Consider the following 26212-nt stretch of genomic DNA (forward strand, 5'->3'; position numbering starts at 1 on the left):
TTTCTCTGTCGCTCGATGGCTCACAATCTAATTTTGCACCTGAAGCAATGAAGGGTTAAGTGACTTGCCTAAGAACACAAGGAGCAGCAGTAGGATTTGATCCAGCCAGTTCTGCACTCCACAAGTAATAGAAGAAAAAATAAGGGGCCCTTTTACAAAGCTGCAGCAAAGGCATGCGGCAAATTGGCCCTACCTCTGGGCTACCGCAGCTTGGTAAAAGGACCCCTAAATGAATTCTTTGCCTTGGTCTTAACTGAGGAGGATTTTAGAGTCATATCCATTCCAGAAACATTTTGTGAGGTTAATGATTTTGGGACAACTAAAGCAAATCACTGTAAATCTAGAAGATGTAATAGAGAAATTTGACAGACTAAATAGTAACAAGGAAAGTATTCACTCCAGAGATTTGCCTAGTGAAGAAGTATCCAACCCTAAGAGAGACGCTATTGACCTACATCCTGCTGATATCAAAGACTACGGTGAAGTAGGTAGATAATAAGGGGGTGACCAGGGGGATAGAGGGGGAGGAGGGGTATTAGAGGGGATATATAAAATGCGCAGTTTGGTGAATTGTATTGAAGTTGTGTTTGTATTACTCTTTTCTATTTGAGACACTTTTCACCAATAAAAACATTTAAACATAAAAATAGAAACAGTACCTGAGAACCGGTGGGTTGCCAGTATAATGCTAATTTTTAGACAGAGCTCCAGAAATGGTAAGAGCAGTAACGTCTCTAGACAGAAATACTTGGGGTGGCAACAGGAGGGCAAGCTAAGCATGTGGGGGGCACAAGTCAAAGCAACATTTCTATACAGAACCCCCTTTCCCCCAGACACTTTTAAATTAGCAATCTTCTATACATAAAAGAAACCCTCCTCCCTTCAACCTGTTTAAACTACCCGGTAAAACCATTATTATAATAGAAAACATCATTCAACAAATTCTTCTATGTGGGCATGGAGTTTGGATCCTCTACAGGATTGGTCAGACTCTCAATATAAACCTTGAGTAAAGAAGTGGTGTAGTAGCCGTGTTAGTCCACTTTTAAAGGTAATAAATAGAAATAAATCAAAACAGAGAAAAGAAAATGATACCCTTTTTTATTGAACTAACTTAATACATCTTCAGCATTTTCTCCTTCTCCCTTTCCTTCCATTCATATGCATTTCCCCCCTCTCACTTCTATTCCATGTATGTGCATTTCCTTCCTCCCCCTTCCATTCCGTCCATGTGCATTCCCCCCTCGCCCTCCCATTCATATGTAGCCTTTTCCCCTCTTCCTTCCCTTCCATCCATGTGCAGTCTTTCCCCCTCTCCCATCCGTTGATGTGCATTTCCCCCTCTCCCTGCCTTCAAGTTCAGTCTTTCCACCACTTCCTGCCCTTTATGTCCAGCCTTTTCCCCTACCTTCCCTTCCACCCATGTACATTTCTCCCCTCTCCCTTCCATTCAGCATCCCTCCCCCCCTCATGTCCAGCAATTATTCCTCTACCCTATGTCCAACAAGTATCACTCTCTTCTACCCCTCCATGCAGCATCTCTCCTCTCCACCCCCACCATGCCCAACAATTTTCCCTCTTCCCTCTCTCCTACCCCCACCCCATGCAGCATCTTTTTAATACCATGAATGTCCATAGTTCCCGAAGCTGTCGCAGAGTCCAGTATCCCTTGCCAGTTTCATATTTGGGGAGGAAGGGGAACAACAACCATTGGGGGATTAAGAAGGTAATTTACCCTAATCCATCCAGTGGAGAGCTGCTCAAACAGTGTCTCCATTAGAAGCATTTAAGAGATACTTGATGTAGGTTTTCGACTTTTCATCTGAAACTAGATTTATTATTTGTCAAGAGGTGACTGACTAGTCATGTTGAGGACAATGGGACTATTATGAGCTCCTTTGATTGTTTAGATGCCTAAGGTTTTCTAAAATCAGTGGGATCCATTATAGGTAGATCCACTCTCCTTATTGTCTTTATGTTTGAGCAGGATTTGAACTCAGTTATGTGCATCTGTTTTTGTAAGGCTATTCAGTTATTTGAAGGTCAGAGAGTATGGATTTTTCCTGACCACTGTAGGTCAACTGAAGAAATTATTTACTACAATATGCACAAGTTCTTGGTGCATTATTTTATCTTTCCTTGTAAATGTCTTATTAAGGGGCCCTTTTGCTAAGGTGCGCCAAACAATGGCCCGCGCTGGTGTAGGTGCACGTATTGGATGAGCACAGGTCTATTTTTCAGCGCTCCTGCAAAAAAAGCCTCTTTTGCCAAAAATGGATGTGCGGCAAAATAAAAATCAGCGCGTGTCCATTTTGGGCCTGAGACCTTAACACCACCCATTGACTTAGCGGTAAGGTCTCACAAGTAAACCAGGCGGTAAGTGTCAGCATGTGTGTACTGCCAGTTACTGCCTGGTTAGCGCCATGCGGTAGAAAATAGAAATTATTTTCTTCCGCGCATTTTGGAGCACATCAAAATTAGAATTAGCACTTGGGGCGCGCGGCAGCTGAGCGGTAGTTCTAATTTGACGTGCTTTGCAGCGGCGTCCATCCCCCCAGGGTGCAGCATGACACCCCACCCCCCCGGTGCATCAACAGCCCCCCCCCCCCACGGGTGCCTTCTTGGCTGCTGGGAGCAGCCGCGCGCCTGTCGGATCCGCTGGCTCCCTGCTCCCTCTGCCTCGAAACAGGAAGTAACCTGTTCCGGGGCAGAGACAGCAGGGAACCAGCGGAGCCGACAGGCATGCGGCACCCCCCCCAGCAGCGTGCACCTGGGGCGGACCGCCCCCCCTTGGTACGCCACTGGTGTGTTGGCATTGCCTTGCACTATCTGATTAATATAGGATTTGTAGGAGTCCTTACTATCTACAAAATAGGTGACGGTAAGGGTTCATGAGCTAATTTTTGATAATGACCGCACACTACTGGTAACATTAATTCATGGTTATTAATTTGGAAAATGGAAAAATCAGCCATTTTCTGGCTGTGGAAGAAACGGCCTTAGTGCATGGGAAAGACCTGCTTAAGGGTGTGCTAAGGCCATTTTCTACCACAGCTTTGCAAAAGGACTCCCTAGTGATAATTTTATTTTCTTTGCACCACAACAGCTTATAGGGCTGCATTTTTATTACAGTTTTAATTGTGATTGATCATGCAATTAAAGATATGGTTTTTCCCACTACAGCTTCTTGTGACTCTGGACAAGGCACTTAGCCCTCCATTGCCCAGAGTCACAAGCAGCTGTAGCAGGGAAATAAATAAATAAATAAATATTATACTTCACAATTACAAATTTTAATCAAAATGTAGCCCTAAAAAATGTAAAGAATTAAAAGTAATGAAAAGATAAATATAAAATACTAATTGAAAAATTACAAATTAAAGAATATAAAACAGTTTTCATAGCCTGCTTCAGAAAAACAAGCCTATTTCTTAGATTTGAAAAGATTTTAGAACAGTGTCAACAGCCTGAGAAGATCTGTGGAACTTAATTTGATCATATGTTTTGCTTGGATTGGCCCATCCACCGTTGTATGCAATCCTTTTCTTCTTTTTTTGTAATATGACCCTTGTGTTTGCTGTTTATTTTCTTACTTTTCTCATCTCATTTTGTGGTCTAAAGGGGCCCCTGATGATTAATGTTTGTTTCCTTTACTGTGTACTTTATTAATTAATTGGGTGATCTTGTTGAATTGATGTAACTGTGGGGATTTTTTTTTTAGTTGGAACTGTGGCATAGAGGGGCATTTTCGATATGACGTCTAAATCTGAATTTGGACGTTTTACACAAAACATCCAAATTCTGAACAGGAAAGAAGGTCATTTTCAACAAAAAAAGTATTTTTCTTTTGAAAATACCGTTTTGAAAAACGTTTTGTGATTTGGATGTTTTATTTTTTGGTCCATTTTCGAACAAAAAACGTCCAAATGCAAAATGCACAAAATCAAGCCATTAGGATACAGACCATAAGAAAGGTTTCAGTCACAGGAAAGCATTCATAGAGGATAACAAAGTAAAAACTACTGTGGAATCAGTCCTGTTACACTTGTGGAGGAAACTGTGAACCCTCCAAAACTCACCAGAAACCCACTGTACCCACATATAGGTGCCCCCTTCACCCGTAAGGGCTATGGTAGTGGTGTACAGTTGGGGTAGTGGGTTTTAGGGGGCTTAGCAGACAAGGTAAGGGAGCAATGGTGAGATGTGTACCTGGGAGCATTTTAAGAAGTCCACTGCAGTGCCCCCTAGGGTGCCCTATTGCTTTCCTGGGATGAAACTTTTCCATTATTCTACCTGATGCCAAGCTTTCTATTTTTTATAACATCTGAGCCCTGTGTCTATTGTTTATCAGTAGATTTGGGCTTTGAATTCAGATCTATAGATATAAAGGAGGTCTCATTACATATATCTAAATGTTACAAGAAACGATTTATTTGGGGAAAAGAGCTCTAGAGCACTCGCTACTGTTTATAATTTAAGAGCAGGCGCTGTATTTATAAGTTTTAGGATATTAATTTCTCCACCAATCACCAAAGGTGATAATTGCAATAAATTACAATTGCACACGAGAGGTAGGTTTTAAAAGATCTTTACAGATAATCTATGCTTAAGTAAGGTAAAGTAGCAGGTCTAGATCAAAAGTTATGTTACTTACAAGTCCTTGTTACATAGTATGAACAGCATGAGGTAAGCACATGTTCAGGACAGGAGGGCTTCTGCAGTGAGTGGATCTGAGTTGCTTGCAGTTGAAGAGAATCTGAATCTTGGGAAAACAGCTTTTGCTTTTATATCTTGCAAGCTGCAGGAGGATATGATCACAGAGTCCCAGCACCTGCTTCCTGGTTTGCACTGGATAACTTGCAAGGCATTATGGTATCTTGGTCTCATGTCTTATGACATCACAAGACTTGCTGTCTGGATCTTGCTGACAAATGGTCTTGTGATGTGAAAAGGCTTCCTGCTCAGTCTCTGGAGCAGATACACATTACAAGTCCTTCCTTTCTGCACATGTCTGAAAGCTGATGGGAGGGGCAGGTATATACCTTTGACCAGTCTTTTTAGGTGGGAGGGCAGAGAGAGTTTTATTTCTCTTTGAAGCACAGTACCCTTTTGTCTCTTAAATGTCTTTTAAATGTTCCCCAAAGGGAGAGAGAAGAGGGCTTTTGGAATGAAAGCCAGTTCTGCTGCAGTGTCAAATATATATATTTTTAAAAGCTGCACAAATATATTGGTGTATATATATGTATCTCATCCAACACAACATCATGCTACACATTTAATTCTGATGATTGGCTTATACCGTAACATAAATACCAGAGTGCTATTTTTCCATACTTCATAGCAAGAGTGTACATTCCCTAATTACCTGTCCCAATGCAATTGAAGATTTTACCTCCTCAGTTCATGTAAATGGTTTCATCCCTGTGTGGATTCGCTGATGTGTGAGGCTTTCTTTCCAACCAAAGCTTTTACCACACTCAGAACATGTAAATGGTTTCACTCTATTGTGGATTTTCTTGTGTATTAAGGCAGACCTGTCTAAAAGCCTTTACCACACTCAGGACATGGATTCTCTGGTGGACTGTGAGGCTGTCCACAATGACGCTTTTACCACATTTCTATATGCAACTATTTTAACTTCTGAATGGATTCTAAGCTTCATTGCTAGACCAGTCCTTACAGGTGAAAGGGGCACCTCTATATGGGTACAGTGGGTTTCTGGTGAGTTTTGGAGGGTTCACAATTTCCTCTACAAGTGTAGCCGGTAGGGGGAGGTAGGAGCCTGGGTCCACCTGTCTGCAGTGCACTGCACCCACCACTAGACTACTCCAGGGACCTGTATGCTATTCTGATGGACCTGAGTATAACATCTGAGGGTGGCACAAAGGCTGGCAAGTAATGTTTTTCATCACATTTTGGGGGAATAAGGGGAGGTCATTCCTGATTCCCTCCAGTGGTCATCTGGTTATTTAGGACATCTTTTCATGCCTTATTCATTATAAAAATAGGTCTAGCTCAAAACGTTTAAGTTTTAGTCCTGGACAGTTTTGTTTTGTTCCATTATGGCTGAAAAATGTGTGTCTTAGGAATGCCCATGTTCTGCCCTGAACATGTCTCTGGCACTCCCCATTGAGATTTAGACGTACTTCTGATGGACTTCAGAGAAAAACATCTAAAAATAGGTTTTGAAAATGCTGATTTGGACATTTTTGTGAGAGAAATGTCCAAATTCAGACTTATGCCAGTTTTTGGATGTTTTTCTCTTTTGAAAACGAGCCCAATAGTCATGGGTGGGCATGGGTAAGCAACATCTCAACACTCCAATTTTCTTTCTATCAATATACAGGCATTCACAGGTTCTGCATTTACCAAACCATATAAATTCCTAAGAAAATAACCATTGCGTTTTTCAGTTCATAATTGTGATAGTAACAAGGTTCATCCTATCTCTTCTCTTTTACCAGGCACCTCCATTATCCAAGTAACAGCAACGGATGCCGATGACCCTACCTATGGGAACAGTGCCAGGGTAGTATACAGTATTCTTCAAGGACAACCATATTTCTCTGTGGACTCAAAAACAGGTACTTGGTTTCAAAAATGAGCTGGTTAGAAAACATTTGACTTATTCTAGTGAAGAAAACTTATGGGCCAATATTTAGCTGACAGCTGTGGGAAGAATTAAGCCCAATATTTAGTGACAGGACATGTCCGAGCACTGACACTGAATATCAAGGGTAAACCGCCAACCCAGAAGTTATGCGGGTGCTGGCCAATATTCATTGCTGGCTCCTGTATAGCTAAGTGGGAAAAGATAGGGCTCCATATGAGGCCAGATTCTATATATGGTGATTGAAATCTAGGCCCATCTGACTTATTCACCTAGTGGTATTCTATAAGCCATGTCTACATTCAGACTTGGTTTATAGAATAGTGCAGAAGGCTGGGTAGAGTGAAAAGCTGGTGTAAATGTCTGCGCCTAAATCTAGGCGCGCTCCCCCAAATTCTATAATCGCACGTGTAGATTTGATTGATGGTCCTGGCACACCTACATTCCTCACATTGCCACACTCCGCTATGCATGCAGAACTTTATGCGCACCTCTTTTTAGAATATGCCTAAAAATGCTTGCATAAATTCCAATTATTACCAATTAGTGTTGCTAATTGGTCATTATCGGCCAATCATCAATACTCATTAGCTAATTGAGTAGCACGCGTAAATTGGCCGCACACACAATTTAATGCACGCTACTTGGCATGCTTACTTAGCCTATAGAGGCACTAACATTGAATATGGCTGCTGCGTTCTTAACTGTTGGCTCCTCTCTGACACCACCCATGTACAGGTTGGGCTTTAACTGGGCAGAGCTGCAGCGGTCAGTGTAGATGGTGGGGACAAAAGAGTGACAGGATTCAAAAGCCTGTGGGATAATAAACACAGAGGGGACAATATTCAGACCGTTGGAAATAGCCTAGCTAACTCCTGCGGTCTGCGGTGATGCCGGATATTCAATGCCGGAGCCATTTCCGAAGACTGATATTGAATATCCAGTTTATATAATGTAAGCCACATTAAGCCTGCAAATAGGTGGTAAAATGTGGGATACAAATGCAGCAAATAAATAAATAAATATTTAGCCAGTTTCAATATAACCAACTAGGTAGCTATTCAGACTTAGCTCACTATCTTGAAACCGGACAAAGATATCCCACATTTTCAAGCGGCCTTTTTTGGCCTCTAAACTCAAGCTGAAAATTGGCAGATAGTCAGTTATATTGCCCGATATAAGTGGTTATCTGTTAGCTGTCAATATTCAGTGGGGGATAGTCGGCTATCCCCTGCTGAATATTGCTGGATAGCCAGTTATGGGGCATTTAACCGGCCAGGGGCCAATTCTGGCCGGTTAAATGCTTTAGAACATCGGGGGGGGGGGGGGAGAGGATCTCTCTATAGAAAGAGGATGGAACCAAAGCAAAACTTAAATGACCTTTACACTTTATTAAGGTCATAGAGGGATGTAACCTGAACAGAGTAGCACGTACAACTGTGACCACCTTGTTGAGCACACTGGAGGGACCGTACAACTTTTTAATATGCCATCGTTTACTGTGTTACAATGTTACTATGAGCATGGTTTAAGCAAGAAAGTGTGTCACTTACTTGCTTAAATCACACTGAATACTGAGCCTTTGCTTTTTACCAGTATCCTGTGGACCAGATGTGCATGCAAAGAGTTGCTACAGAAAATGGACAAAGTAGTTAAATAAGGGAGCTAGAATGTGAAAAACATTTCTAATGGTTTAGTGAAGGTCTGCTGAGGCGGAGGATCGCTGAGATCCCATGATGAAATAACGGAAGTGCACAATGAGTGGGAAATAGACTGGGCTAACCAGAAACAAACGAGGAGACTTCAATTGGTGAAGACTAAATGAACTTTCTAGCATTGACTGAAGTCTCTTCATTTGTTTCTGGTTAGCCTAGTCTATTTCCCACTCCTTGTGCATTTCAAAAACATTTCTAATGCCATATTACTACACAAGTTGGAAGTGCTATCCTATTGGCTTTGTAGACTGTGCAAAAGAGAACAATCCCCTGACATTCAGCCGGCGGCAGGCAGTGCACTTAGCTGCCTCTGGTGGTGATGGTCCCACATATTCAATGCTGGGCCATATCCAGCGCATGGCATTGTATATCTGGTTTCAGTTTTGGCCACGGCAACTTAGACGGCTAAGTGATTATTCAGCATTAGCCGGTTAAGTTAATAGTGGTTAAAGATAGGCCTAATATTTAAGCAGCCTAGCTTAACTGCTCACCTTAGCTGGTTTAGCACTGAATATTCGCACTTAGCCAGCTAAGCTGCGTGACTTAGAGGCATATTTTCAAAGCACTTAGCCTCCCAAAGTTCCATAGAAACCTATGGAACTTAGCCTCCCAAAGTGCTTTGAAAATATGCCTCATAGCCAGTTAGCAGCTAGCCTCTAAGCACTAAAATTCAATGGAGATAACCATCTATCTTGCGCTGAATATTAGCACTGAGCCGGCTGAGTGCCATTTAACCAGCCTGGAGCCGTTCCTAGCTGGTTAAATAGCGCTGAATATTGTGCCCAATATGTATATGGTACTATAGTAAATTGATATATATCTGCAGGTTTTATAGAGCGTGCTAGAATTATTTTTTAATATTATCTTTTTTCATTTAGAGCGCCCAAGATCTGTGTGGTTAGAAATGTCATCTGCAAAATTTTGAAATTTCTCCAATTTTACTCAACAAGAAAATACATAGGCCTTCTTCTGCTGCTTAGCACCTTTATGGCTTCCTTTAAATATTTGTACACAACAGTGAACATTGAGATAATATTTGTTTTTTAAATTGTGGTGTACTTTTACTAAGGGGCACTAACAGATTTAGCGCATGCTAACAATAGGCAAATGCTAAATGATAAAATTACACTAGTAAATGCTAATTAGTTTCAATTAATGCCAATAATTGCTTGGTAGTGGCCAATTATCAGCACTGATTATCTTGTTAGATTAAGCTGCACACACAGATCAGCTACACATGCAGATTTACACACACAACTTTAGTCATCGTTTATAGAATATGGGGTTAAGTATCAAATAATTTTTGAAGGCCTATGTATGGTGTTTAAAATTTTACATGAGCTGGTGAGTTCTGAAGTAAACAGTCTTTTAGTTGCTACCATCTTTCAAGATCATTAATGATCTTTGCAGCAAAGTCTTAGAAATCCCTACTATCAAAGCAATTTAGAAGCTATCAACCAAGATGAGGATTTTTTCAGTTTGTGGTCCAGACTTACGGAATAAGTTACCTTTAGATTTGAGGAATTGTTTCATAAACTGTGTTTTCTTGTATTTTAGCTTTGTGCATTTTTATTTTTTTATGAGTTGTTTTTTGTTGTTGTTGTTTTTTGTTTGTTTTTGCTGTTGTGATTTTTTTTGATGTATTGATCATTTATTATGTATTTTTTTTTGTTAATCATCTAGAAATATTTTAATAGATATAGAGGTCAATTTTCAAATAGCATGTAGATATTTGCCACTGTGCTAGATGTCTTAGTGGCAGTTTTATTTCATTTTCAGCAATGGTGCATGCATAGTTTCAGTGCACTTAAAGTTTATACACACAGAAAAAAGGTCATGAAAGAGATGATCCAGGAGCTGGGCCCACTATCAGGGCAATTCTATAGCCTAGCCACCCAAATTTACACATGTAAGTGTATACATACTCACGTAAGTGCTAGCATGGCACCCATGTGCTATTTTGCAAACAAGTGCTATACTTGCAAAGTGCATGTTTGCATGGAGGGCATACACAGAGACGGAGCTTAGGTGGGACATAGGTAGGGCTTCCACTTATGCCCTTAACTAATATTGTAAATTATACAAATACTTGCCACATGGGCTGGCGTATGTACGAGTACTTAAATGTTAGGCACGTTTAATACCGATTATGCTAGTATTCTATAAAGAAAAGTAGGTGCTTACTTTTCTTTCAAAAATGAGATCCCACCACACACCCTCCTAATTGGAAGTGCCCAGTTATGGAATTGCCCTTTATGTGCGTACTCTAGATGAGTAGGTACAGATATTTGGCACTGTGAGGGAGTGAGTGGTATAACAACAGGTGTCCCCAGGAACACTCCCTCACTTATGTTGCAGTTTGGCCACCTTACAGCAGGTGGCTGAGTCAGAGGGGTCAGGCTCAGGCCAGGAGCTGGTTAAATGTCCTGGAGCAGAGTGGATCAGGGAAGCCCCTGAGGCAAGAGGTCTCCAGGAGAGAGATCCCGAGTGCAGAGATCTCCTGGAGGGAGGCTTCAAGTGAAGGAATCCTCCCTAAAGTGTTGGCTTGGCTACAGTACCTGTGGAGGAGTCCCAAGGAAGTATGAACTGACCCTAGCTCTGAGGTTTGCACCTTGTAGAAGCCCAGAAGAACTGAAGACTGCAAAGGTAAAGAAGTGCCTTTATTTTTTTTTGTGAAGACCCAGGTCCTGAGTGTCTTGGTTGAAGCCAGGCCTGGATTATGTATGAGTAACTGATATTTCTAACTACACTGAAGAAGATAAAACTGTTAAGAGAGAAGGAAGTAGCTGTTAATATGGTTGTTGCCCAGTATGGAAGTGAATCTGTAACAGGAACAGACTGTATTGCTTTGATTACTTGTTCACCAATAAAGCAAAGATACTTACCTATGTAACTGGTGATCTCCGAGAAGAGCAGGCTGCTTATTCTCACACGTGGGAGATGTCATCCGACGGATCCCTGGTGCAGATGCTGATTTGCTAGCACTAGAGAAAGTTCAAGTAGTGTCCCACTGCGCATACATACACTGGTGCCTTCCTGCCCGACATTCAAGCGCGGGGCCCTCAGTAAGGTGAAAAGTATAAAGAGTATAACCAAAAACTACTCCTAGGGGAGGTGGGAGGGTACGTGAGAATACCCTGGTGGCTAGAGCGGTCTAGCAAGCACAAATAAATAAAATAAATGTGTACAGTTGCCACATATTTTCATCACCGCACACAACATGTACAGCACCACTGAAAATGCACCTAATCTATACATATACTTCGGGCAAAATAGCAGAGGTCACTGGTATCCTGTTTGAAAACTTACCCAATAATAAACAAAATGAAATGAAATACAGTATGTTTAATTTAGTGTTGCTCTAATGACCGAACTGTGTGCCTATGCTGATTGTTAGAGCCAATCAGCATGCAACAGATTTCTAGGCATAAACAACAAGAGGTCACTGAAAAGTCATGAAGGCACTTTGCAGTTCTTTTCAGATAATTAGCTTACATGGTAAGGGAGCTTCAGGCTTGTTGACTGTGTGACCACTTGTAAATTATTCAGTAACAGCCTAATTGTGCGGTTTCTCCTGCAGAATCACTGGAGCCTGAGGACACTGAGTATATCTTATATTTATTTATCTCATACTTGCATGGTTGGTTATTCAGGTTTCAAATTCATAAGGAGTTACCTTTGGAAATTTAAATATTAATGGGGGAGCAGATATATAGGTGGATATGATTGTCCATGGACAAGAGCAGGGGTAAGAAAAGCAGCACATTTCTATTTTTATACCAATGTAAAACTATAATAGCTATAAGATACCTGCATTGGGGCGTACGTCTAGTAGCGCTGTACAAATGATAAGTAGTAGTAGTAGTAGTAGTAGTACTACATAAATGCCATAAAAATATATTTTATAGGGGTAAAATGAATGGAGGAAACATGGTAAAAATCCAAAATTCATTATTAAACTTGGTAATAAGACCAGGATAGGGATTTGGGTGATGGATTCATTATTGGTCTTGCAAAAATCTTAGAGGAAGATGACAAGGTATGAAGTGGTCTCACATTGAAGGTAATGGAGGCCAAGTGTTTCGTAGATTTCAGGCATGCTTAGGATGGATATTGATAGTGGTAGTGGGAAAAAGGTTTGTATGGTAGGTATGTGAGTGACATTGCTGAAGGGTTAGAAGGTAAAGTTTGCCTATTTGCGGATGATACTAAGATCTGTAACAGAGTGGACACCCCGAAAACATGAAAAAGGACCTATGGAAGCTAGAAGAATGGTCTAAGGTTCGGCAATTAAAATTCAATGCGAAGAAATGCAAAGTGATGCACTTAGGGAGTAGAAATCCACGGGAGACGTATGTGTTAGGCGGGGAGAGTCTGATAGGTACGGATGGGGAGAGGGATCTTGGGGTGATAGTATCTGAGGATTTGAAGGCGACGAAACAGTGTGACAAGGCGGTTGTTAGGCTGTATAGAGAGAGGTGTGACCAGCAGAAGAAAGGGGGTGTTGATGCCCCTGTATAAGTCATTGGTGAGGCCCCACCTGGAGTATTGTGTTCAGTTTTGGAGGCCGTATATTGTTAAGGATGTAAAAAGAATTGAAGCGGTGCAAAGAAAAGCTACGAGAATGGTATGGGATTTGCGTTACAAGATGTATGAGGAGAGACTTCTCCCTGTATACAAGCTCCAAGCTGTGAATGACTTATGGAGACTGCCACAACTTCCACGGCAGACTATGAATGGAGTGGGTTGACAGCACCGTCTCCAGCCATCTCAAGGCAATGGAGGATAAAGTGACTTGCCCAAGGTCACAAAGTGCTGTGGGATTTGAACCTGGGCCCTCCGATTGCAAAAGAGTTGAGTAATCAGATATAACATAAGATGACTTAGAGGGTGAGAGTTGGTGGTGGGTTCAATATGGGAATCAGTGCACTCATCCACTCAGCTGGAAGAATCTCATCTCATCTTATCTGCAGAGATAAATACTGAGGTTCTGCCATCATCTGCTATTTTAACAATTTTCTAGGGCTCAGTGACTAGATGGAGTGGAGGTATAGAGCATTGGGCTGACAACCAGGGAATCGCACTACAAAGCCTTCTGCTGCTCCTTGTGACCCTCATTGTCTCAGGTACACAAATTAGATTGTATTCCCTCCAGGGATAGGGAAATACCTAGTATACCTGAATGTAATTCACCTTCAGCGACTACTGAAAAAGGTGGACACTAAAGCCAAATAAATAAATTTAGGATTCTACAAGTGGGTAGCTAAGGGGGAAAAGGTAGGGTAAAAAAAATGTTTTGCACTCATTTTCAGCACTAGACATCTAAACAAGAGGCTGATTCAATAAAGCACTTTACCCTGATGTACTGCTAATGCAAATTACCATGGGGTCCTTTTACTAAGGTGCTCTAACAGATTTAGTGCATGCTAAAAATTAGTGCACACTAAATGATAAGATGCCCATAGGAATATAATGGGCAAGCATGCGCTAAATCCATTAGCGCACCTTAGTAAAAGGACCCCCATGTATGCTAATTGCTGCTTGTCCTATTATTTTTAGTAAGCTCTAGTAACTAGCTAAGCAACATGGGGGTGATTCCATAAATGAGAACCTCCATTTAGGCATCCAGAGGGTATAAAGTAGAAACCTATTCTATAATGGAGAGTAGATGTCTACTTTCTATTGTAGAATACTAGTATAAGCGAGTATTAATGTGCCTAACATTTAGGCGTTCACACACCAGCTCCACCTCTGTATATGCCCCACTTACAAAAGTGTGCTAGGTGGGTATTTGCCTGGACCAGCAGGAGGGAGGACTTGAGATAGAGGGGAAGATATTGGATCACATGCACAGTGGTGCGGGAGTGGAGGTAAAGTTACCAGATTATAAGTGTGAGTGTGTGGAGGGGGGGTCACCAAACCAAAAGCTGCCTCAGGGCGCCATAGTCCCTTGAGCTGGCCCTGTCGTTATCCTACTTTAGTTTCTCCTAAAAAATAGATTGAGTTACAGAAAGTTACAAAAATGACAAATCTGAATTTTAAGAGATTGTGGAGCTGGTTATATGGTTTGGCAATAGTCCAAAGACTGCCAAGCGTGAGATTCAATTTTGCTAGCAGCTATTCACAGGAGATGTGACTGCCGCAAGCAGCAGAGGGTAATGAAGGATTCAGTTTTGAAGAAGTTCCCCCCCCCCCCCCCAGACTTCAAGCAGTCTGAAACTTGGGTTCATCTAATGTATCAATCAAAGTGGTGGGGGACAAGACAGTAAAAAGGCAGCTTCCCTTCGCATCGATTTTAATATGGAATAATTTTTTTAAAGTGCTGAATATATCTGGATGGATTTCTGTTTATAAGAATTGGAAGAGTCAGGTGAAAAACATGTGACATGAGAAGCAATCAAGTAAATGTGTAGGTGGTGGTGGTGGCAGCAAGTGTTTTTAAAAAATGCTGACTTCCGCCAGCTAATTTAGATCCGGGTATTGAATACCGGACCATGTCCAGGCACTGGCATTAAATATCCGGGTGAAATTCTGTGGAATCCTCATGAATAAAAAATCTGCGTGTGAGGGGAAAGAAAATACTGGTTGGGCTGTACTGCTGTCTGCCAGGTCAGAACGAACAGACGAAGGAATAATGGCAGAAATTAGGGAAGCTAGTACATTTAGCAACATTATAATAATGGGTGATTTCAGTTACCAAATATACATAGATTCAGGAATAAGCTGTTCAAAAATCAGAACATCATTAAAAAAACACAACTTAAAGTGGACCTTACCCTGGTCATGGGAGAACTGAACTGCAACAGAACAAAAATAAAAATGCTAGGTAGGTAAGTTCCTTTGATGAAATCAATGACTTCATGGAACAGCTGGTTCTGGAATCAAAAAAGAAGGAGCTATTTTAGATCTGATCCTTAGGGGGATGCAAGACTTGGTGCGAGAGGTAACAGCTTTGGGGCCACTTGGCAACAGTGATCATAACATTATCAAATCTGAGATAACAACCAAAGTGAAGACACTAAGGAATTCTACTTTCAAAGGGGTAACTATGATAAAATAAAGAAAATGGTTTAAAATTAAAAAAAAAAAAAGCTACATGAAGCAGCTGCAAAAGTTAAGAGTTTAAATCGGGCACGAATGATGTTTAAAAATATCACCTTGGAAACCCAGATAGTTGTATTCCCCAAACCCACCTCCCCGCTCCCCCCGTTTTCTATTTCTGTTGATGGCTCTCTCATTCTCCCTGTCTCCTCAGCTCGAAACCTTGGGGTCATCTTTGACTCTTCTCTCTCCTTCTCTGCTCATATCCAGCAGATTGCCAAGACCTGTCGTTTCTTTCTTTACAACATCCGTAAAATCCGCCCCTTTCTTTCCGAGCACTCTACCAAAACCCTCATCCACACCCTTGTCACCTCTCGTTTAGACTACTGCAATCTGCTTCTTGCTGGCCTCCCACTTAGTCACCTCTCCCCCCTCCAGTCGGTTCAAAACTCTGCTGCCCGTCTCGTCTTCCGCCAGGGTCGCTTTACTCATACTACCCCTCTCCTCAAGACCCTTCACTGGCTCCCTATCCATTTTCGCATCCTGTTCAAACTTCTTCTACTAACCTATAAATGTACTCACTCTGCTGCTCCCCAGTATCTCTCCACACTCGTCCTTCCCTACGCCCCTTCCCGTGCACTCCGCTCCATGGATAAATCCTTCTTATCTGTTCCCTTCTCCACTACTGCCAACTCCAGACTTCGCGCCTTCTGTCTCGCTGCACCCTATGCCTGGAATAAACTTCCTGAGCCCCTACGTCTTGCCCCATCCTTGGCCACCTTTAAATCTAGACTGAAAGCCCACCTCTTTAACATTGCTTTTGACTCGTAACCACTTGTAACCACTCGCCTCCACCTACTCTCCTCTCTTCCTTCCCATTCACATTAATTGATTTGATTTGCTTACTTTGTTTTTTTTTTTTGTCTATTAGATTGTAAGCTCTTTGAGCAGGGACTGTCTTTCTTCTATGTTTGTGCAGCGCTGCGTACGCCTTGTAGCACTATAGAAATGCTAAATAGTAGTAGTAGTAGTAGTAGTAGTGAGTAGAAGCATGGTTAAAATGTGAGGTGGAAGAGGTTATTAGAGCCAAAAGAACATCTTTCAAATAAATAGGGGGGGGGGGGGGGGAACATCCAAATAAAGAAAACAGGATGTAACTTAAGCATGGACAAGTTTGATGCAAAGGATTGATAGAGACTACTAAAAATGAATTTGAAAAATATCTTGCTGTGGAGGCAGAAACTCTTAGCAAGAACATTTTTAGTACATTAGAAGCAGAAAGCTTGTACTGGAGTCAGTTGGCACTTATCTCAAAGTTTTTTGAGCTTTCACCTCCTGACGGGGACCTGTTTCACCTACTGGCTTTCTCAAAGGGAGCTGGTTACTTCCGTGCCATTCTAATATCATACATCTTCACAATCAGACATACATTAGAATGGCACTTAAGATGTAGGGAAGGAATTCAATAAATGGCACTGAAAATTCAGCACTGAAAAACTTGAGTGCTAAGGGGTAAATTCTATATATGGCGCTGAAAAAAGAGCTATTCTGTAAGCCCCGCTTAAAGTTGGGCATGGTTTATAGAATAGTGCTTACACCCGGGTGTCGCGCCTAACTTTAGGTGTGGCCATTTGCACCAACTGAAACGTGGTACAAATCTTTATGCCTAAATAAGGTGCATTTCTCTCTTATTCTATAACTACTTGCATTAATTTTAGGAATGCCCACGTTCCGCCAATGACCTTCCCATTTCCACACCCCATTTTTGAACATGTACCTACATTTATGTGCATATATTCCAATTAAATCTAATTAGTGCCAATAATTGCTTGTTAAGCCAGTTATCGGCACTAATTAACTTATTATTCAATTAAATTACACACACAAAATGTTAAAAAAGGTTGATGATGGACTTTAATAATGTATTTCTATTTTGAATGTTTTGATGTGGCGTTTCGGTTTATGCTAGATATTGGATGTATTTATTCTTGTTTATCATCAATACAAATGTTGAAATATAAATTACAGACACAGTTTTTAGTGACTTTTATATCACTCTGGATAATTTTGATGACAAGTTACAGATTACCAATAGAAAATCTGCAATTTCATTTTGAGTTCTTTCAGTACCCTAAGGTATATACCATCTGGTCTAGGTTATTTGCTGCTCTTTAATTTGTCAATTTGGCTTAGTGCATCTTGTAGGTATACCAAGATTTCTTTCAGTTCCTCTGTATCATCACCCTTAAATACCATTTCTGACACAGGTAGCTCTCTTACATCCTCTTCAATAAAGACCGCAGGGGCGGACTAAGAGTGGTCTGGGCCCCTGGGCAATGAGGACTATTGGGCCCCTACCATTCCTGCTGCCCCCCCAATCATGTTACCTCCCCACCCGGTTCTGCTGCCTCCCCCTCAGTCCTACTAACTCCCTCTCCTCCTGACACTGACATTTTCCTTCGGTCCTGCTGCCAAATTGGCCATCTGCCGCAGACACTGGAACTTCCCTCCACCGCGGCTCACACTTGTGGAAGAGGGAAGTGGGCCACAGCAAAGGGAAATTCTGGCGTCAGAAGCAGATGGCCAGTTTAGCTGCCGGTTCCCCTGCCTGGGATGGGAGCACAGGAGGGGGAGGAGATAGGGGCATTCTGTGAAGAAAGACAAATTCCTATAAAAGATACTATGAACCCAGATTACAAACTTTCTATGCCAAAACAGCACTAACTGTCAGGGCTCAAAAGCAAAAACCTAGCCTATAAAATAGAAAGGCCTATTTAGATAGATTGTAGAGAAGGGAACTAAGATGTCCAGGCCAGGATGTGTGTGCTCAGATCCCCCTGTATTTTACAAAAGGCAAAGCCTTTTGTGAAATGTGGCCTAGTGGTTGGGGTGGTGGACTTTGGTCCTGGGCAACTGAGGAACTGAGTTCGATTCCCACTTCAGGCACAGGCAGCTCCTTGTGACTCTGGGCAAGTCACTTAACCCTCCATTGCCCCATGTAAGCCACATTGAGCCTGCCATGAGTGGGGAAGCGCGGGGTACAAATGTAACAAAAAAAATATCTAGAAAGATGTGCAGGAGTCCTCATTATCCGGCATGTACAGAGGAAACAGTCATTTTAGAGATACTGAAAAAAATCCCTCCTGAAACCTCCCTCCCCCCCCCCCCCCCCACCGTTTATTCACTATACCCAACCCATGCTTCCAGACCCCCTGACAACCAGCATACCCCTTCTCCACCCCTGGACCCTCAACAGAACTTCTCATATCTCCTCACCCTCCCCTCTGGCCTCCTGATAGCACCTCAATACCCCCACTCTCCCAGACTCCTCAGCATAACGATCACCCTCCTCACCCCATGACCCCAATTCCCTGGATCTTACCAGGGTTCTCTCTGGTGTCTACCATAGGACAGAAGTGATCCCCTGTTTCTCCTGCTCTGTCACTTGCCTGGGATCAAAATGGTGCCTCTGGCCCCTAAAGGTACTCTCATGGTACTACTGCCAGGAGTCAAACTGACAAAATAGGGCACATATTCCTTATTTGACAGTTTGATACCTAGCATTAGTACTGTGTGATTGCTCCTCCCACCCCCCCACCCCGGCCCCTGCCCCTGAACACCAGCAGCAGTAGCCCTGATAAGAGTCAGTGTTGGGGGTGGGGATGTTCATTGTTATATCAGGAACACCAGGGGCAGGGTGGGGGGTAAAAGGTACTATGGGGGGCGTCCAAGAATGGGAGAGGAAATACAGTGGATGTTGAGGGGTCCAGGGGAAAGTTTGGGTGTGCCATCAGATTTTGCACATGCCCCTTGCATGAAATCCCAGATCTCATCTGGGAGCTGACAGTTGCACATGCCTCTGGGCAGATGCAAACGTCAACATGGATAGAGCGGAATATACGTTTTTAAGTAAATAAAACATGATTTTTTTTTTTATTATTATTGCGATGTGTCTTCCCAGTGTAAAATGAGAATTAAATGCTTATGTTTGGTGCATGCCCAACAATCACAAAAAAGAGGGAAAACAGCATACAAAAGCAACCAAACAAACAGACAAAGTAAACACTGGGCCTTCAGGAATGAGAAAAATGCAATCCTTTATTAATGATGAATACCCGGCCGTGTTTCGGCGTACAAACGCCTGCATCAGGGGTCAAAAAACTCTTCTAGGTCAGCTAATTAGCTAGTAGATAAAGATGGTAAACAATCAGGTTATATTCCTTCATTCCCGAAGAAAGGGAGTGTTTGACAGCTTTTCCCAGACACTCGGCTCATTTCCCAAATTTGTGACAGAATGTGACAGAATGTGTTCGATCCTGTCACAGCCTTTCCCTGGGTCAGATGTGGCTCTCGGGTGCACTACAGGGTCACATCAGCATTGCATTGTGGTGGGTGTAGGGTATTGGGCTCCGTGATTTCATTAGCTTGTGTTACAGTCTCACAATGTTGGTAGTTGGTAGGCTCTTCTCCCATGGTGCTTTTCCCCCTGCCTACTAGGTCAGAGTGTGCCCTGTTGTGTTTCCTGTTGTAGTCCATGCGGTAGTGGCCATTTTTGTAAGCCAGTTTTAGTTCCCTTTCCTGTGTTAGCCACATTAGACAACTTAGTTCTTCCCTTGAATGTGGCTGAATGAGGGCATTGTACAGCATTCTGCCAGCTCTGACCTACTGCTAATCTCAGTACCAGGGAGACTCGTTGCCAGTGGGGCACAACCTCTGCAGTTAACTGTGAGTAAACGCGCTTATTCCAATAAAGGATGTTTTCGGAGAGATTAGTCTTCAGGTGTCAACTAGTGTGCCAATGTTATACAGCAGCAACAAGTCCTAGAGGCCTGCGTATATGCAGGTCCCTGGAGCACTTTTAGTGGGTACCGCAGTGCACTTCAGGCAGGTGGACCCAGGCCCATCCCCCCCTACCTGTAACACTTGTGCTGGTAAATGGGAGGCCTCCAAAACCCACTGTACCCACATGTAGATGCCCCCTTCACTCCTAAGAGCTATGGTAGTGTTGTACATTTGTGGGTAGTGGGTTTTGGGGGAGGGGGTTGGGAGCTCAGCACCTGTGGTAAGGGACTATGCATGTAGGAACTTTTTCTGAAGTCCACCGCACTGACCTAGAGGGCCCAGTTGGTGTCCTGGCATATCAAAAACGTCCATTTTTTCGAAAATACGGTTCGGCCCGCCCCTTCACAGACCCGTTCTCGGAGATAAACACCCATGGAGATAGGCGTTTGCATTCGATTATGCCCCTCTATGCGTGCCCAATGTACGTCAATTTTGAGTTACCGCCCAGCTACCACGTGGCTCTTGTGGTAATTTCATTTTTGACGCGTGTCCACTACATGCACCAGAAAATAATTTTTATTTTCTGGCATGCAGCAAAAACTGAGCAGTCATTCTACATGCATAGATGATTACCACATGGTTAACACGTGAGACCTTACCACTAAGTCAATGGCTGGCAGAAAGGTCTCAGACCCAAAATTGACACGTGCCAATTTTTATTTTGCCGCATGTCCAATTTTTGGGAAAAATTTTAAAAAGGCCTTTTTTACAGGTGCACTGAAAAATGGATCTGCATGCACCCAAAACACTTGCCTACAGTAGTGCAGCCCATTTTGCATTGCAACTTAGTAAAAGGGCCCCTATAGAATACTGTCAGTTATGTACATCTCATGGAACACTTAGCTGTGCCCATTTATTCCTGCCGTTGAGCTGACGTAAATGATCATGCCTAAGTTTAGGCAGGTCAATGCTAATTTAAGTTAGTATTCTATAAAGGCATCTTGACGCACGGATGCCATTATAGAATTGGTGCTCATCACATGACATCGGCACACTTAACTGGAGGAGTCCAGTTATAGAATTGCCTCCATAAAATACATATTATTTGTTGATCTTGGCTAATAACTGAAGATAAAACAAATTTTCTCTGTTGGCTTAGATAGAAGCAGAAAAGAAAAATTCACACATTGACCTGGCGTAAATGATCACTCCTTAGAAGATGGGGAAGGCGTCAAAATGGCGATGGAGCAGGACACATTTATGGAGTGCTCCTGTTACTTTTTTATTTGCTAAACTATTCTTGAATTTAAAATACCTAAATGTTTGGTCAAGACTAAGGGTTCTCTCTCCCCCCCCCCCCCCCCCCACCCCCCATCTTCTGCTCCTTTCACGCATCAAAACAGGATTGCTTCCTTCGCGGTGTCTTCATGCCTGGGTGTTGCTTCTGTCTGGGCTAGGAAGAACCCTGACTTGTCCAGTGAAATTTCACTGAGCCCTCCATGTCCTGGGCTAATGAGGTTATTGAAGAGATGCAGTATGGAAGAGCTTGCTGGTAATGCAGGAGCTACCTTTCAGACCATATAGTCGACCCCAGAGAGTATCAATCGCATCTCTCTACTTTCCCGGACACCAGCGGAAACAAGCTGCAATTTCTATAGTATCTACTTATCAGTTGAGATTTTCATGTAACTGTGTGATTGATTTTCAGAATGTATGCTATATTTTTTATGGCCCATCTCAACTGAAATTGTTTTGGAAGGCAAAAGTGCCTTAGTGCTCAGTTATTTTGGGATAAAAAAAATATATTTTTATTGAATTTTACAAATATACAACAAACATTTTCAAGACAGAAAAACAAGTACATGAGTACATTGTACAAATACCAAAGCCGAGTTTTACAAACAACACTAATGACTAAGTAATAGGAGAAAGAAAAAGATCTAGAGTTTTCCATTTCTTAAATCTAGCTGGAGGACCCAATGAGGAATAAGCAATAGACTGTTCATATTTTTTGTATAGTAAAATCCAGTTCCACCAAAGATAGACGTTCGCTTGAGAGTTGTCCTTCCAATGTGAAATAATTAATTTTAATGCAACGGATATTAGAAAGTCAAACAATAATTTATCTTCATCTGAAAGAAAAAATGGAATACAAATGGACTTCCAGATTATATATTTTGGTAAAAATGATGCTTGGAATCCAAATATCTCTTGCAGTTTATCCCAAATATCTGCCCAAAAAAGAACTAGATTAGGGCATTCCAGTAAAAGATGTATAAGAGTTCCTGTGTATTTTTTACATGACCAGTAGAGGTCAAAGTTTGAGGAACCAGGCACTTTACGCTTTCCTGGAGTCCAAAAAGCTCTATGATCCATAACATGATTTAATGCTCCTTTTTCTCGTTATTTGTATACCATCTTCCTATGATTTTTCTCAGTGACATCTTCCCCAGATGTGGACAGTATTTGAATGTATGATTTCCTTTCTCCAATTGGAGTATTATTGTTTTCTTTTCCTTTGGACATTGCTGCATTTCTTTTTGTCAACGTTACTTTTTGATTCTATGTTATAAAAGTTCATTTTTTAAAATGATCATGCCTAATTTGGGGCCCTTGTACAACGCCGCAGTACAGTTACTGCTGCATTATTGTGTGCCAATCTGGCATTACTGCCAGTCTACCGCATGAGCCAGCGGTACTGCCACCCCCAACACATCCGCAACAGAACTTTTTTTCACATCGGGTTAGCGCAGGAGCCCTTACCGCCTCCTAAATAGATGGCAGTAAGGGCTCCTTCTGGAAATGGCCACGCTGCAAGTATGTGTTTACTGCATAGCCATTTGCTTTTTTTTTCTTTGCCTTTTACCTGCTGCAGTAAAAGAGGCCTGAGCATGTGGCAAATCCACATACCAAAGCTACTGCTAGGCCTCTTTTACTACAGCTTGGTAAAAAGGGCTCTTTAGGTGCGCCAATGCCCACTTAGGTCATTATTCTATAACAGCATCTTGGCGCACATGCCATTATAGAATTGGTGCTCAGCACATGACATCAGCGCACTTAACAGGAGGAGCCCAGTTACAAAATTGCCCCCATAGAATACATATAGGGCTAGGTTTACTAAGCAGCGCTATGGGCGTGTTAGCATTTTTAACGCATGTAAATGGTGTACGCGCATTAAATGCTAAGATGCCTATAGAAATGTATAGGCGTGTTAGCGTTTAACATGCCTTAAATTTACATGCGCGTTAAAAATCTGATCTGATTGTTACATTTGTACCCCGCGCTTTCCCACTCATGGCAGGCTCAATGCGGCTTACATGGGGCAATGGAGGGTTAAGTGACTTGCCCAGAGTCACAAGGAGCTGCCTGTGCCGGGAATCAAACTCAGTTCCTCACGCACCTTAGTAAACATACCCCATAATTTGTTGATCTTGGCTAATTCAAGATAAAACAAATTTTCTCTGTTGACTTTGATGAAAGCAGAATGAAAAATTTACATAATTTAGTATTTTCCATATAACAAGAATAAGGACAAGTTTTATGTGGATAAAACGTAAGAAAATTATAACAGATAAGAAATTCAGTTTATAAAGTCAATCCATTCCTGTTACAACAAAGTCTACCCACTCCTAAGCTTTTCTTTCAGATTCTCATCGCTATAGTTCCTCTGTGCTCATCCCAAGTTTTCTTCACCATTTCCAGTGAATAGTTTATTCCACAAGTGGACAATCTTTATACCCAGAGGGCCACATGGATGCCTATACTAGCCCTGATGGGCTGCAACATTAGTTATGTTGGAACTGGAAATGCACAGAGCTTCTTGAAGGGTGAGGCAAAAAAAAAAAAGTAATCCCGTAGAGTTAAGAACATAAGGACACAAGAATAGCAATACTGGGTCAGATCAATGGTCCATCTGGACCAGTATCCTGTTTCCAACAGTGGCCAAGCCAGGTCACAAGTACCTGGCAGAAATCCAGTATTTTGCTTTTTTCTCAGCAACTGCTTAGAATTTCAATGTGAAATTTTACAAATTTATTTGTTGTTACAATCTACGTTTATGTACCAAGTGGAATAAACATGGCGATATTACAGACTTTTTAGCATGACTTCCCAGTGGTTTTTGCTCCTTCAAAATTGTTTGCACTGTAGAACTACCATAATTTGAAAAACAAATGGGGTACCATCTCACTGTTAACGACATCACAATGGTGTAGACTTTTGTCTGGGAAGCAATGCTGGAGGCCTATCACAAGCTCCACCCAAAGCCACAAACAATCGCTGAACTCAAGGAATCGTTACGGGTGATCTGGGACAGTCTGCCACAAGGACCAATTGACAAGGCTATTAAGAACTTCCCAAAGCGACTGAAGGCCTGTGTTAAAGTTGGGAGTGCACACTCAAGCATTACTACTACTACTTAACATTTCTAGAGCGCTACTAGGGTTACGCAGCGCTGTACAAAATAAAAAAGGACGGTCCCTGCTCAAAGGAGCTTACAATCTAAAGAATGAAATGTCAAGTTGGGGCAGTCTAGATTTCTTGGGTAGAGGTGTAGAGGTTAGGTGCCGAAGGCGACCGTGAAGAGGTGGGCTTTAAGCAGAGATTTGAAGATGGGCAGGGAGGGGGCCTGGAGTATGGGCTCGGGGAGTTTGTTCCATGCTTGGGGTGAGGCGAGGCAAAAAGGGCGGAGCCTGGAGTTGGCGGTGGTGGAGAAGGGTACTGAAAGGAGGGATTTGTCTTGAGAGCGGAGGTTACGGATAGGAAAGTAAGGGGAGATGAGGGTTGAGAGGTAAGGAGGGGCTGCAGATCGAGTACATTTGTAGGTTAGTAGCAGAAGCTTGAATTGAATGCGGTAACTGATCGGAAGCCAATGAAGTGACTTGAGGAGAGAGGTGATATGAGTGTATCGGTTCAGGCGGAAGATAAGACGTGCAGCAGAGTTCTGAATGGACTGAAGGGGGGATAGGTGGCTAAGTGGGAGACCAGTGAGGAGTAGGTTACAGTAGTCAAGGCGAGAGGTAACGAGAGAGTGGATGAGAGTTCGGGTGGTGTGCTCAGAGAGGAAAGGGCGGATTTTGCTAATGTTATAGAGGAAGAAGCGACAGGTCTTGGCTATCTGCTGGATATGCGCAGAGAAGGAGAGGGAGGAGTCAAAGATGACACCGAGGTTGCGGGCAGAAGAGACGGGGACGATGAGGGTGTTATCAACCGAAATAGAGAGTGGAGGTAGAGGAGAAGTGGGTCTTGGTCATGTTCAGTTTCAGGTGGCGGTTGGACATCCAGGCAGCAATGTCGGATAAGCAGGCCAATACTTTGGCCTGGGTGTCTGCAGTGATGTTAGGTGTGGAGAGATAAAGCTGGGTGTCGTCAGCATAGAGATGATACTGGAAGCCATGAGACGAGATCAGGGAGCCCAGGGAAGAGGTGTAGATAGAGAAAAGAAGGGGTCCAAGGACAGAACCCTGAGGGACTCCAACAGAGAGCGGGATAGGGGTGGAGGAAGAACCATGAGAGTGTACTCTGAAGGTACGAACGGAGAGATAAGAGGAGAACCAAGAGAGGACAGAGTCCTGGAACCCAAAAGAGGACAGTGTGTCAAGAAGTAAGTTGTGATTGACAGTGTCAAAAGCGGCGGATAGGTCGAGGAGAATGAGGATGATATCAGTGATATCAGGAAAAGAGGAGAAGGAGGCCTGGGTTGATTGGATGAGGGGGTGGGTGATAGGATGAAGAGGAGGAGAAGGTTTAGTGGTGAATTCGAGGTTGATCTTCTGGACCTTGTCGCGGAAGTAGTCAGCCAGTGATTGAGGAGAGAGTGAGGGGGTGGGGTGGGAGCGGAAGGCACTTTGAGGAGGGAGTTGAGGGTGGCGAAGAGACGACGAGGGTTAGAGCTGAGGGAATTAGTCAAATGAGTGTAGTAATCCTGTTTGGCGAGGAATAGGGAAGACTGGAAGGAGGATAGCATGAATTTGTAGTGAATGAAGTCAGCATGGGTGCGAGATTTCCTCCATAGGCGTTCAGCCGATCGGGAGCAGGAGCGAAGGTAACGGGTGCAGGGGTTAAG

The 26212-nt window shown here is 42.6% G+C and overlaps 1 protein-coding gene across 3 annotated transcripts in view; it reads left to right on the forward strand.

The window, feature by feature from the left end:
- Nucleotides 1–26212, forward strand: part of CDH20 (cadherin 20) — a 155585-nt gene that overhangs the window by 30289 nt on the left and 99084 nt on the right. For 2 of the 3 annotated variants that reach the window (XM_030189986.1, XM_030189987.1), the window contains exon 3: nt 6465–6584. The exons of the other annotated variant lie outside the window; for it this stretch is intronic. In XM_030189986.1, the coding sequence (XP_030045846.1) occupies nt 6465–6584 (120 nt within the window). The remainder of the gene's footprint in view (nt 1–6464; nt 6585–26212) is intronic. 3 annotated transcript variants of the gene reach the window in all.

This window comes from Microcaecilia unicolor, chromosome 1 (genome assembly GCF_901765095.1).
Source record: "Microcaecilia unicolor chromosome 1, aMicUni1.1, whole genome shotgun sequence".
Classification (NCBI taxonomy): Eukaryota; Metazoa; Chordata; class Amphibia; order Gymnophiona; family Siphonopidae; genus Microcaecilia; species Microcaecilia unicolor.